We start from the raw sequence: 14570 nt of genomic DNA on the forward strand, positions 1-14570 counted from the left end.
GAGTCTTCTTGCCAAACTGGGACAGTTGGAGGATATGAAAGTCTACAAGTTGCAGTTTAAGTAATTACTTTAGTTGGATTGCTCCCCAGTAGCAATGGATAGAAGGCAGGCAAAACAGTCTGCAGCTCAAACGTTCTGTCTGTGTGATCATAGAATCATAGAATCATAGAATCATAGAATCAAAGAGTTGGAAGAGACCTCATGGGCCATCTAGTCCAACCCCCTGCCAAGAAGCAGGAATATTGCATTCAAATCACCCCTGACAGATGGCCATCCAGCCTCTGCTTAAAAGCTTCCAAAGAAGGAGCCTCCACCACACTCCGGGGCAGAGAGTTCCACTGCTGAACGGCTCTCACAGTCAGGAAGTTCTTCCTCGTGTTCAGATGGAATCTCCTCTCTTGTAGTTTGAAGCCATTGTTCCGTGTCCTAGTCTCCAAGGAAGCAGAAAACAAGCTTGCTCCCTCCTCCCTGTGGCTTCCTCTCACATATTTATACATGGCTATCATATCTCCTCTCAGCCTTCTCTTCTTCAGGCTAAACATGCCCAGTTCCCTAAGCCGCTCCTCATAGGGCTTGTTCTCCAGACCCTTGATCATTTTAGTCGCCCTCCTCTGGACACATTCCAGCTTGTCAATATCTCTCTTGAATTGTGGTGCCCAGAATTGGACACAATATTCCAGATGTGGTCTAACCAAAGCAGTGTGCTAAAGTAGTTTGTAAAAGTCGTGGTGAGAACCAGTCTAGTGCCATGAGAGGAAACTGGGCAGCAACCCTGGCTCTACACTCACCAGTTTAGCATCCTTACTGAAAAAACCATATAATTGGGAGGAGACATTTATGGAAAGAGGTGTTAAGCCTATTCTTAAAGGAAGCTCCAGCCCTCTTTAAATAAAAAAGGTGGTTAAAATGGTTTCCCAGACACCTACATAGGTATTATATGGCAGAGAAAAGATGGTGTGATAATAGTGAAGGAGGAGGTGACACATCTTGTTACACCTTCCATTATAAACAGCATCAAATGCATGACACACACACTGCCACCCAGCCGTCACACAACCACATTCCACAAAAGTGTTGCTTTGAGAAATTATGTGTGGGTTGTATGCAACAAACAGAAAACAAGTGCCAGATGAGTAAGGATTAAGATAGATTATTATGCTGAAAAAGGCTTTCAACAAAGTGAAGAGATTGGCATCTCTATTTGTCTATAGATTGAGGGAAGTCATGGTGCCTCTCTATTCTGTTTTGGTCAGACCTTACCTGGTATAACACTGTGTCCAATTCAGGGCACCATAGTTCAATTGGCAAGCTGGAAGGTGTCTAAAAGCCAATAGGATTTTGGCCTGCATCAATAGGAGCATAGTGTCTAGATCTAGGGAAGTCATGCTACCCCTCTATTCCGCTTTGGTTAGACCACACCTGGAATATTGTGTCTAGTTCTGGGCACCACAATTCAAGAGAGATGTTGGCAAGCTGGAATGTGTCCAAAGGAGGGCGACTAAAATGATCAAGGGTCTGGAGAACAAGCCCTATGAGGAGCGGCTTAAGGAGCTGGGCATGTTTAGCCTGAAGAAGAGAAGGCTGAGAGGAGATATGATAGCCATGTATAAATATGTGAGAGGAAGCCACAGGGAGGAGGGAGCAAGCTTGTTTTCTGCTTCCTTGGAGACTAGGACGTGGAACAATGGCTTCAAACTACAAGAGAGGAGATTCCATCTGAACACGAGGAAGAACTTCCTGACTGTGAGAGCTGTTCAGCAGTGGAACTCTCTGCCCCGGAGTGTGGTGGAGGCTCCTTCTTTGGAAGCTTTTAAACAGAGGCTGGATGGCTATCTGTCAGGGGTGATTTGAATGCAATTCCTGCTTCTTGGCAGAATGGGGTTGGACTGGATGGCCCATGAGGTCTCTTCCAACTCTTTGATTCTATGATTCTAAAAGTGACTAAAATGATCAAAGGTCTGGAGACCAAGCTCTATGAGGAGTGGCTGGGGATGTTTAGACTGCAGAAGAGAAAGTTGAGAGGAGACACGATAGCCACGTATAAATATTTGAAAGGATGTCATAAGGAAGAGGGAGCAGAATTGTTTCTGCTGCCCTGAAGACTAGGTTTCGGAACAATTATAAAAAAGGATCTTCCAGTGGAACATTAGGAAGAACTTCCTGACTCTGTTCAGCAGTGGAACTCTCTGCCTCAGTGTGTGATGGAAACTCCTGGTGAGCGTTTCCTCTCATGGCACTAGACTGGTTCTCACCACAACTTTTAAGCAAAAACAAAATGCAAGTTGTAAACCGTTATCAACACAGAGCTATGTTAACATTAACTGTGTAAATTGGTTTAAACTGCACATAAATATAACGATGAAAATGCAATTTCTCCATTATATTTATGTGCAGTTTAAACCAATTTACACAATTAATATTAACATAGCTCTGTGTTGATAACGGTTTACAACTTGCGTTTTGTTTTTGCTTAAAAGCCTCCAAAAAGGAGTTTCCATCACACACTGAGGCAGAGAGTTCCACTGCTGAACAGAGTCATGAAGTTCTTCCTAATGTTCAACTGGAAGATCCTTTTTTGTAATTGTTCTGAGTTAATGTTAACAAAGCTCTGTGTTGATAACAGTTTACAACTTGCATTTTGTTATTGGTCATAGATATCTGTGCTTTTAAACAAAGGCTAGATTGCCATCTGTCAGGGGTACAACTCTGGTAGGAGGAGCCTGAAAACGTGGTTATTCCAGTGTGCCTTCCCAGAATAAGGAAACTCCCAGCAATATGTCCTTAAATGCACTTTATTAATGATCTAGGATTGTCTGCACGCCCCATTTCTCTCCAAAAACTCGATCCTAGTCACATTTCACCTGCATTATCAGCATTATCTTTAATTTTAATTATTACATTTAGCCCAGCTATAGGTTTTTTTAAACGTCGTGTGTTACTGTTAATGTTTCTTGCTTATTTTTTGTGATGAGTTTTATTTTATTGTTTGTATTACTGTTGTTACTGTTTTTATTACTGATGTATTGTGGGCTCGGCCTCATGTAAGCCGCACCGAGTCCCTTGGGAGATGGTAAAGGTAAAGGTTGTCCCCTGACATTAAATCCAGTCATGTCTGACTCTGGGGTGTGGTACTCATCTCCATTTCTAAGCCGAAGAGCCAGCATTGTCCATAGACACCTCCAAGGTCATGTGGCCAGCATGACCACATGGAGCGCCGTTACCTTCCCCGCCGGAGCGGTACCTATTGATCTACTCACATTTGCATGTTTTCGAACTGCTAGGTTGGCAGAAGCTCGGGCTGACAGCGGAAGCTCACGCCGCTCCCTGGAATCGAACCTGCGACCTTTTGTCAACAAGCTCAGCAGCTCAGTGATTTAACCCACTGTGCCACCGGGGGATGAGATGGTAGCGGGGTATAAATAAATTATTATTATTATTATTATTATTACTTTGTGCTTTTCTTGCATGGCATGGCGTTGGACTAGATGGCCCACGTGATCCCTTCCAACTATGATTCTATGAAAGGTGCTGAATTCTGGATTCGACACAAAATATTTGCACACAGATTTGTAACTATATTTTCAGCGCTTTCTGTAAGAGTAGACATAAAACAATATCTTTACCAGTTAGTTAAACAGAAATTAGCACTACTTAAATGGCGGGGATGATTTTTTTTAGGGATCCCTAATTTGAACTAACCCAACACTACACCTCCACTTGGGTGGTTCCTGGTATCCTGTCCTATCCTTTCCAAAACAACAAAATGGCTTTGCTGGATCCACCCCTACCAACCCCAGAGATCCCTCCGTTCTGAGGACCAAGATTTGTTGAAAATTCCCAATGTCAAGACCTTGCGTCTAACAGCAACCATGTAGCCGGGGGGGGGGGGGGGGGGCTTGAGGGGCATATTTGGGAATATTGAGTATTTGTGCCAAATTAGGTCCAGATCAGGCATGTAGCCGGGGGGGGGGGGGGGGGGGGCGCTAGGGGCTTCAGCCCCCCCCCCCCCCCCCAAATTCTCATGGTGGTTCGCGAAAAGGCCTTACTGGTGCATTATTTAAACTGTTATGTTTATTCATATCATGATCTGATCACCATACTCAATATATCCCATATGCATGGGGGTATTGGGATAACGATACAAAAGGTTTGCTAGGATAGACCCTCTTTCACTCAGACTCAGCCCCCCCCCCCCCCCGAAACACCCCCTGAAAAAAATTCAGCCCCCCCCCCCCCCCTGAAACGAGATCCTGGCTACGGGCCTGCGCAGAGCCTTTACAGCAGTGGCACCATCACTCTGGAATACTCTGCCACCTGAAGTCCGTGCCTTGCGGGACTTATCAGCTTTCCGCAGGGCATGTAAGACATACCTGTTTCGACAGGCCTTTGATCTTTGATATTGCTGTTTTTAAATTGTTTTAAATTGTTTTTAAATTGTGTTAGATTTTAGCCTGTTCTTGTAAGCCGCTCCGAGCCCCAAGGGAGTGACAGCATATAAGTTTGAATAATAAATAAATAGATAAATAAAGTTGTTGTGATGCAGGGTTGTCCTACCTTTGGTTGCTTCTCTTTCAGATCTAGGTGTGCTGTCTTGGTTCTTCCGGTGGGACATGGAGCGTAAATACTTCCTCAGGCTCATTTTACTGCTTCCTTCATGTTCCTTGGGCATCTTGGCAGGGGTGGAGAAAGCCCTCTGGAAGACAGACCTCTTAGGAACAGCTGTATTCTCTCGGGGAGATGGCTTTTCGTTACTGGACAGAGAAAGTTCAGCTTCTGGATGGCTTTGTGTCCGCTTCCATTTTTGTAGCTTGCCCTTGTGCCGACTGCCGGACGACCCATGGTGATTAGGAGGATCCAGTCTGGGAATCTTCTCCCCATTCTGTAGAACAGTCTCCCACCGGTAGGACCTCAGCAAAGATGGGTCCTCTGCTCCAGCCTGGGGCTTCCGAGGTGCCTCCATCTGCCAAGCAAAAGAGGAAGGAGGGGGCATTTCAGAAAAAAACAATTTGAGGAACAACACCCAGAATCTTGTGTTCAGTTTGTATGTTTCTCAGGACACCACAGTTGAGCTAGAAGGAATCCATATTTTGACAATTTGATCAGCTTTTGGGGAAATAATGTTTTGTAGGCCATAGCTCCCAGAAATCACTAACTGGTCAACAGAATCCTGCAGGCTAGTAAGAATGGGAAATTAAAGAAATTAGCATTTGCAAGTGTATCAATTAAGAGAATCTATCTCCAAAAACAAAATAAGGAAACAAGGTGTCATCTGCCTCCCAGGCAATGAAAAGAAGCAGCCTGCCTTCCCTACCCTAAGGACTCAGGTCAGCGGTCTCACGACGAAATGCCGGTGTCTTTGGGCAACAGGTGCAGTAGCATGTCCCTGAGACATGCTGCCGTGTGCCAGTCACATCTCTCTCTGGCTGAGAAAGAAAACACGCCACCGAGCTTCCTGTGCCTTGATTTAAAAGCGCAAACAGAACATACATCGGCAACCCCAATTGTATCCTATGCTGCTGTCTGCATACCCAATAACTTCCTGTGATGCAATAATTTGCCCCGCGCCGCTGCTGCTGTTCCATGCAAACCAGCCAAAATGTGAAGCCCTCCTGACTCTTCTAAAACCATCAAGTGCGCTTCTTCGAAACCTCAGATACTGTGGCCCGGCTCCAAAAAACTGTGGGCGAGGCGCTGTGGAGTTTGCATCTTGAACAACCCGCTCTGCTCTGACACTCACAGAACCTGTCTTACTGCATCTGTTTGTGCCTGGGGAAGCATTGCAAAGTGCCACCTTCTGAGCAGGGATGGTCCAAGTGTTGATCTGCATGATGGGCAGGTAGCAACATTTCCTCCCCTCTTTTCCTCACCAATTGAGAGCATTTTTGTCCAGCCTGGCTGCAGGGAAGCCCAGCTTTAGCTAGGGCTGGAATTTGGGATCTACTGGAGTGGAAGTTCATTCGGGCATGTTTATGCAGGTCAAAGAATCATCTATATAAATAAAAATATAATGTTCGTTTGTGGGATTGACAAAACTCAAAAACCACTGGGGGAATTGACACCAAATTTGGACCCAAGACACCTAACAACCCAATGTATGTCCTTCATTCAAAAAAATTGATTTTGTCATTTGGGAGTTGTAGTTGCTGGGATTTATAGTTCACCTACAATCAAAGAACATTATGAACCCCACCAATGATGGAATTTAACCAAACTAGGCACACAGTTCTTCCATGACCAGCAGATAATACTGGAAGGGTTTGGTGGGCAGTGTCCTTTGGTTTTGGAGTTGTAGTTCACCTACATCCAGAGAGCACTGTGGACTCAAACAATGATGGATCTGGACCAAACTCTACAAGAATACTCAATATGCCCAAATGTGAACACTGGTGGAGTTTGGGGAAAATAGAATCTTGACATTTGGGAGTTGTAGTTGCTGGGATTTATAGTTCACCTACAATCACAGAGCCCCCAGTGGCACAGGGGTTAAACCCCTGTGCTGGCAGGAGTGAAGACCGACAGGTCGCAGGTTCGAATCCAGGGAGAGGCGGCAAAAATGCCAATGGGATTTTGGCCTGCATCAATAGGAGCATAGTGTCTAGATCTAGGGAAGTAATGCTACCCCTCTATTCCGCTTTGGTTAGACCACACCTGGAATATTGTGTCCAATTCTGGGCACCATAATTCAAGAGAGATATTGACAAGCTGGAATGTGTCCTGAGGAGGGTGACTAAAATGATCAAGGGTCTGGAGAACAAGCCGTATGAGGAGCGGCTTAAGCAGCTGGGCATGTTTAGCCTGAAGAAGAGAAGGCTGAGAGGAGATATGATGTTCATTCGTTCAGTTGTCTCCGACTCTTCGTGACCTCATGGACCAGCCTACGCCAGAGTTCCCTGTCGGCCGTTACCGCCCCCAGCTCCCTCAAGGTCAGTCCAGTCCCTCAAGGTCAGTCCAGATATGATAGCCATGTGTAAATATGTGAGAGGAAGCCACAGGGAGGAGGGAGCAAGCTTGTTTTCTGCTTCCTTGGAGACTAGGATGCAAAACAATGGCTTCAAACTACAAGAAAGGAGATTCCATCTGAACATTAGGAAGGACTTCTTGACTGTGAGAGCCGTTCAGCAGTGGAACTCTCTGCCCCGGAGTGTGGTGGAGGCTCCTTCTTTGGAAGCTTTTAAACAGAGGCTGGAGGGTCATCTGTCAGGGATGATTTGAATGCAATATTCCTGCTTATTGGCAGGGGGTTGGACTGGATGGCCCATGAGATCTCTCCCAACTCTTTGATTCTATGATTCTATGAGAGGCGGATGAGCTCCCCTATCAGCTCCAGCTCCTCATGCGGGGACATGAAAGAAGCCTCCCACAAGGATGATAAAAACATCAAATCATCCAGGCGTCCCCTGGGCAACGTCCTTGCAGACGGCCAATTCTCTCACACCAGAAGCTACTTGCAGTTTCTCGAGTTGCCCCTGACACAACAAAAATAAATAAATCACAGAGCATTCTAAACACCACCGACGATAGAATTGAGCCAAACCTCCCACACAGAACCACAATGTAGTCCACAGCAACGCGTGGCGGGGACAGCTAGTAGAATCATAGAGTTGTAAGAGACCTCATGAGTTATCCAGTCCAACCCCTGCCAAGAAGTAGAAAAATTGCATTCTAACACCCCCGACACAGGTATGTAGCCGGGAGGGGGGGGGGGGGCTCGAGGGGCTTCAGCCCCCCCCCCCCCCAAAATTCTCATGGTGGTCCACAAGAAGGCCTTAGGTAAAGGTAAAGGTAGTTCCCTGACATTAAGTCCAGTCATGTCTGACTCTGGGGTGTGGTGCTCATCTCCATTTCTAAGCCGAAAAGCCAGCGTTGTCCATAGACACCTCCAAGGTCATGTGGCCAGCATGACCGCATGGAGCGCCGTTACCTTACTGGTGCATTATTTAAACTGTTATGTTTATTCATATCATGATCTGATCACCATACTCAACATATCCCATAGGCATGGGAGTATTGGGGTATCGATACAAAAGGTTTGCTAGGGTAGACCCTCTTTCACTCAGACTCAGCCCCCCCCCCCCGAATCAAACTCACCCCCCCCCAAATCAAAATCCTGGCTACGGGCCTGCCCCGACAGATGGCCATCCAGCCTCTGTTTAAAAGCTTCCAAAGAAGGAGCCTCCACCACACTTCAGGGCAGAGAGTTCCACTGCTGAACAGCTCTCACAGTCAGGAAGTTCTTCCTAATGTTCAGATGGAATCTCCTTTCTTGTAGTTTGAAGCCATTGTTCTGCGTCCTAGTCTCCAGGGCAGCAGTAAAAAAGCTTGCTCCCTCCTCCCTGTGACTTCCTCTCACATATTTTATACATGGCTAGCATGTCTCCTCCCAGTCTTCTCTTCTTCAGGCTAAACATGTCCAGCTCTTTAAGCCGCTCCTCATAGGGCTTGTTCTCCAGACCCTTGATCGTTTTAGTCGCCCTCCTCTGGACACATTCCAGCTTGTCAATATCTCTCTTCAATTGTGGTGCCCAGGTTTTTAAAAAAGTTTCAGAGTACATCCACTGTAAAATGAATGGTGTTCAGCACCACTTTAATTGTAGTGGCTCAATGGTATGGAATAATAGGAGATGTAGTTTTATAATGTCTTTAGCCTCCTCTCTCTGAGTGTTGGTGTCTTTCCAATCTACAAATTATAGGATTCCATTGCATTGAGCCATTGAAGTTAAATTGTGTCAAACTGTAGGTGCACCCTTAGTTACGTGTTTTGATGGGCTGAACCCAGGTTGGATGGTAGGAATTTTCTGAATACTGCTTGGCATAAACCTGCACAGAGATATTGCAAAAACAGCAGAATAAGCCATGCAAACAACATGATCCCAAACTCAAATCACAAATGGCTCATTTCCATCCATGACCCCTTAATTTTTTTTAAAAAAGTAGTTGGGTCAGCCCGTCTCCGCAGAAATTGTTCCTTCTGCAGGTCCCAGAAGTCTTCTGTAAAGGCTACTTTAGCAAGAGGTGAGAAGGGGTCTCCCCAAAGCTACCTTCTGGGATACCTGAGCAGAGCCAAATAAGGAGACTGTTTCAGATAAGGAGTGATGAAATACTGGGTTGCTGTGGGTTTTTCAGACTGTATGGCCATGCTCCAGTAGCATTCTCTCCTGACGTTTCACCTGCATCTATGGCAGGCATCCTCAAAGATTTGTTCAGAAGTCTGTAGGAATGAGGCAAGTGGTGTGTGTGTGTGTGTGTGTATGTGTATATATCCATATCCATATCCATATATATATATATATATATATATATATATATGGAATGTCCAGGGTGGGAGAAATTCTCCAGATACATCTCACTTAGTTCATTTTATTTTGCCTTATTGTAATTCTTGGGCTTGGTTTATTTTAGCTGCCCTGAGTTGTTGTTGTTGTTATTATTGTTATCATTTTACTGACACAAAAACACAGTATGTTACAGCAAACGAGATATATATGCTGGATTTTGTGTTACAAAATCACAAGTCGAACACTTCCCAAACGTCTAGTATGATGTATTTTCGATTGATGCACGTAGATCCAAGTAAGGTGGCCTTTTGCAGTTGACAGATCGTGATTTTGTCAATGTTTATTGTTTCCAAATGCCAGCTGAGATCTTTTGGCACAGCACCCAATAATAATAATAATATTAATAATAATAATAATAAGCAAAGACTCTGGCACAAACCAGTCAAGGTGGTCCCAGTGTGATCGGCACACTGGGTGCAGTGCCTAAAGACCTTGGCTTGCACTTAAACACAATCAGCACTGACAAAATTACCATCTGCCAGCTGCAGAAGGCCACCTTACTGGGATCTGCATGCATTATTCGCCGATACATCACACAATACTAAACACTTGGGAAGTGTCCAACGTGTGATCCACTACAACAGCCAGCAGAATGTCTGCTATGGACTCATCTTGTTGTGTTTCAAATTATTATTATTATTATTATTATTATTATTATTATTATTATGAGTCTCCTGAGGGCTGAGAAAAGCGGTACATAAATAAAGTAAATAAAGAAATAAATAATACTGACACAAAAGCACAGTATGTCACAGCAAACGAGATCTATATGCTGGATTTCGTATCACAAAATCGCAAGTCGAACACTTCCCAAGCGTCTAGGACTGTATGATGTATTTTGGAATGATGCGCGCAGATCCAAGTAAGGTGGCCTTTTGCAGTTGACAGATCGTGATTTTGTCAATGTTTATTGTTTCCAAATGCTGGCTAAGATCTTTTGGCATGGCAGCCAGTGTGCCAATGACCACTGGGACCACCTGTACTGGTTTATGCCAGAGCCTTTGTAGTTTTGTGCACCAGTTGCGCCCGTACCTCGGGAAGTCTGATCTGGCCACGGTGGTCCACGCTCTTGTTACATCCCGAATAGACTACTGCAATGCGCTCTACGTGGGGTTGCCCTTGAAGACTGTTCGGAAACTTCAACTAGTCCAGCGAGCGGCAGCCAGATTGCTTACCGGAGCGACATACAGGGAGCATACCACCCCCCTGCTGTGCCAGCTCCACTGGCTGCCGATTCAGTTCCGAGCACAATTCAAGGTGCTGGTTTTGACCTACAAAACCCTGTACGATTCCGGTCCAGTGTATCTGTCCGAACGTATCTCCCTCTACGTCCCACCTCGGAGTCTGAGATCATCTGGGGAGGCCCTGCTATCGACCCCACCACTGTCACAAGTGAGACTGGTGGGGACGAGGAGCAGGGCTTTCTCAGTGGTGGCCCCTCACCTGTGTGGAACTCACTCCCGGGGGAAATCAGGGCATCATCATCCCTCCTCGCCTTTAGGAGAAGGGTGAAGACTTGGTTATGGGACCAGGCCTTTGGGCACTCCGGCAATTAAATCAGACAACCAGGCAAGTAAGACCAGCAGGATTGATGAAGTGGAACGTAAAACTAGATCTATGAGTAGCGAACGCTGACCATGTAAGAGGAGAAAGGGGGTTTGTATTTGGTTTTTTATTGATTTTATTGATTTTATGGTTATAATGTATAATTGGTGTTAATTGTGTATTGATGTAATTTTGTGTTTGATTGTTTTTATGATGCAGGCATCAAATTGTGCCTTGCTTTTGTAAGCCGCCCTGAGTCCCCTTCGGGATGAGAAGGGCGGGGTAAAAGAACCCCAAATAAATAAATAATAAATAAGTCTTGATAGTGGCTGAGTTTTTCCTGTTGTTTTTCCTCAATGCGACTGTCACCTGGTATGGCGACATCAATAATAATAATAATAATTATTATTATTATTATTATTATTATTTATTAATGCAAAGACTCTGGCACAAGCCAGTAAAGGTGGCCCCAGTGGTGATTGGCACACTGGGTGCAGTGCCTAAAGACCTTGGCCTGCACTTAAATACAATCAGCACCAACAAAATTACCATCTGCCAGCTGCAGAAGGCCACCTTACTGGGATCTGCATGCATTATTCGCCAATACATCACACAGCCCTAAACACTTGAGAAGTGTCCGATGTGTGATCCACTACAACAGCCAGCAGAATGTCTGCTATGGACTCATCTTGTTGTGTTTCAAATTATTATTATTATTATTATTATTATTATTATTATTATTATTATTCCCACAGGCCTCTGAACCCCTGAATCATAGAATCATAGAGTCCAGTCCAACCCCCTGCCAAGAAGCAGAAAAATTGCATTCAAAGCACCCTCGACAGATGGCCATCCAGCCTCTGTTTAAAAGCTTCCAAAGAAGGAGCCTCCACCACACTCTGGGGCAGAGAGTTCCACTACTGAATGGCTCTCACAGTCAGGAAGTTCTTCCTCATGTTCAGATGGAATCTCCTGAGAATACCTGCCATAGATGCAGGGTTTTTTTTTTTTGTCGTGTCAGAAGCAACTTGAGAAACTGCAAATCGCTTCTGGTGTGAGAGAATTGGCCGTCTGCAAGGACATTGCCCAGGGGACGCCTGGATGAATTGATGTTTTTATCATCCTTGTGGGAGGCTTCTCTCATGTCCTCACATGAGGAGCTGGAGCTGATAGAGGGAGCTCATCTGCTTCTCCCTGGATTTGAACCTGCGACCTGTCGGTCTTCAGTCCTGCTGGCACAGGGGTTTAACCCACTGTGCCACTGGGGGCTCATAGAAGCAGGTGAAACATCAGGAGAGAATGCTACTGGAACAAGGCCATACAGCCCAAAAAACTCACAGCAATCTAGTGATTCCGGCCATGAAAGCCTTCGACAACACAGTGATGAGATAGCTTCCTGAGGCACCTGCATGGGTGGCATTTAATGAGACTAAAGGTGAAAATATTGAACACGCCTTTTGCCACTGGAGCTGGCCATTGAGAAATCCAGAACGACTTCTCTCCCAGCTGTGTCTTCTCTTACCTCTTCTCTTCAGTGCTCAATCTACAAGGTAGTCTTCTCGAAACCCAGCTCCCCTCTTCACCATGACAGAGAGAGGGGCAGTGATCCACCTTGGCTTCCTGCTGTGCTTCTTATTTGATTCCTGTCTCACCACCTCTCTGTCTGACTGATTTCCTCCCCGGTGCAGCCTTTGCTCAGCAAAGTCCCATGTGATCTGCCACAAGATGATAATCTCACCTCACTCTGCCTGAGCAACACCAAAGCTTTGTCGAAGGCTTTCATGGCCGGAATCACTGGGTTGTTGTAGGTTTTTCCGGGCTATATGGCCATGTTCTAGAGGCATTTTCTCCTGACGTTTCGCCTGCATCTATGGCAAGCATCCTCAGAGGTTGTGAGGTCATAGATCCAGGCAAAACGTCAGGAGAAAATGCCTCTAGAACATGGCCATATAGCCCAGAAAAACCTACAACAACCCAACACCAAAGCTGCCTCTTGCCATATGGGTAACTGAAACCATCCTTTTCAAGTCTAAATTGCAAAGGTGTATGAATGCTCTTCCAACGCCGATACCTCTTCTCTTCCGTCTTCAACCTACAAGGTAGTCTTCTCAAAACCCAGCTCCCCTCTTCACCATGACAGAGAGAGGGGCATGAACTGAGTCAAACTTCACAATTCAGACCAGATATTGGAAAAATTACTTTTTGGAACTATCCTCTGATTCAGAAACTGGATTCTATGGCAGGGTAAATCTAGCCTTCGATGAGAGGTGTGTTGATGTACTTTGAGATGGTAGAACAGAAGCTCTCTAAAGCTCTAGGTGCTCTTATTGCCTATTACAGGGAAAACCAGCTGATTCCTAATCCATCTAAAACACAGACATGTGCTTTTCATCTTAAGAACAGAGAAGCATCCCGAGCTCTGAGGATGGCCTGGGAAGGAATCCCACTGGAGAATTGCAGCACACCCAATATCTGGGAGTTACCTGGACCGTGCTCTGACCTACAAGAAGCACTGATTGAAAATCAAGCAAAAAGTGGGCACTAGAAACAATATCATACAAAAGCTGACTGGCACAACCTGGGGATCACAACCAGATACAGTTAAGACATCTGCCCTTGCACTATGCTACTCTGCTGCTGAGTATGCATGCCCGGTGTGGAACACATCTCACCATGCTAAAACAGTGGATGTGGCTCTTAATGAGACATGCCGCATTATCACGGGGTGTCTGCACCCTACACCACTGGAGAAATTACACTGTTTAGCCAGTATTGCACCACCCGACATCTGCCGGAAAGTAGCAGCCAATAGTGACTGGACCAAGGCAGTGACATCTCCAGCTCATCCCCTGTTTGGGTATCAGCCAGCATGCCAATGACTTAGATCAAGAAATAGTTTTCTAAGATCTACAGAGACCCTCGTTGGAACACCTCAGCAAGCGAGAGTCCAAAAGTGGCAGGCTCAAACCCAGAACCTCAACCAATGGCTGATACCAAATGAGAGACTCCCTCCTGGGCATACAGAAAACTGGGCGACTTAGACGGTACTGAACAGACTGCACTCTGGCACCACGAGATGCAGAGCCAACCTCAAGAAATGGGGCCACAAAGTGGAATTCACGACATGCGAGTGTGGAGAAGAGCAAACCACTGACCACCTGCTGCAATGCAACCTGAGCCCTGCCACACGCACAATGGAGGACCTTCTTGCGGCAACACCAGAGGCACTCCAAGTGGCCAGATACTGGACAAAGGACATTTAATAAAATACCATGTCTGCAAACTTTCTGTTTTGTTTGTATATTTGTTTGTTTTTAATGCAATATAACTGTTTTGGTTTGCTCCTGACATGATAAACAAACAAACAAATAAATAAATTATACAGTTTTAAAAAGGAAAATGATCCAAACGACATTTTGCCAATGTTTATATCTACTTTTTCTGCAGTATTCCATAGTATCTTATTCTTGTTTGAAAGGTGATTTAAAAAAAATCTAATACATTTGACCATCACATGAATTGTGACATTGTGAAGTAGGTGTTTCCGATCCCTCACCTTCCCTACTTTCAAGATGTTATATTCTCTTTCCTTTGGAGTTTTGAAATAACACTCAACTGTAATTTGAATGCTTTTCTACGTTGCACAGACTCTATATCTTGGGGCAGCCCCATGTGAAGTTGCAAATTTTA

At 45.2% G+C, this 14570-nt stretch overlaps 1 protein-coding gene across 3 annotated transcripts in view; it reads right to left on the bottom strand.

Moving 5' to 3' along the window:
- Positions 1 to 12520, bottom strand: part of RASAL3 (RAS protein activator like 3) — an 81665-nt gene extending 69145 nt beyond the window's left edge. Inside the window, exons 1-2 of one of the 3 annotated variants that reach the window (XM_060763537.2) lie at positions 12403 to 12520; positions 4555 to 4960 (exon numbers count right to left, since the gene is read on the bottom strand). In XM_060763537.2, coding sequence (XP_060619520.2) covers positions 4555 to 4960 — 406 coding nt within the window. In that variant the 5' untranslated portion in view covers positions 12403 to 12520. Of the gene's footprint in view, positions 1 to 4554; positions 4961 to 5311; positions 5426 to 5528; positions 5695 to 12402 lie in introns of those variants that run through there. The other 2 variants (XM_060763536.2, XM_060763538.2) reach the window with 2 other exon arrangements.
- Between the last annotated feature and the right edge of the window lie 2050 nt (positions 12521 to 14570).

The sequence above is a fragment of the Anolis sagrei genome, chromosome 2 (assembly GCF_037176765.1).
Source record: "Anolis sagrei isolate rAnoSag1 chromosome 2, rAnoSag1.mat, whole genome shotgun sequence".
NCBI classification, from domain to species: domain Eukaryota; kingdom Metazoa; phylum Chordata; class Lepidosauria; order Squamata; family Dactyloidae; genus Anolis; species Anolis sagrei.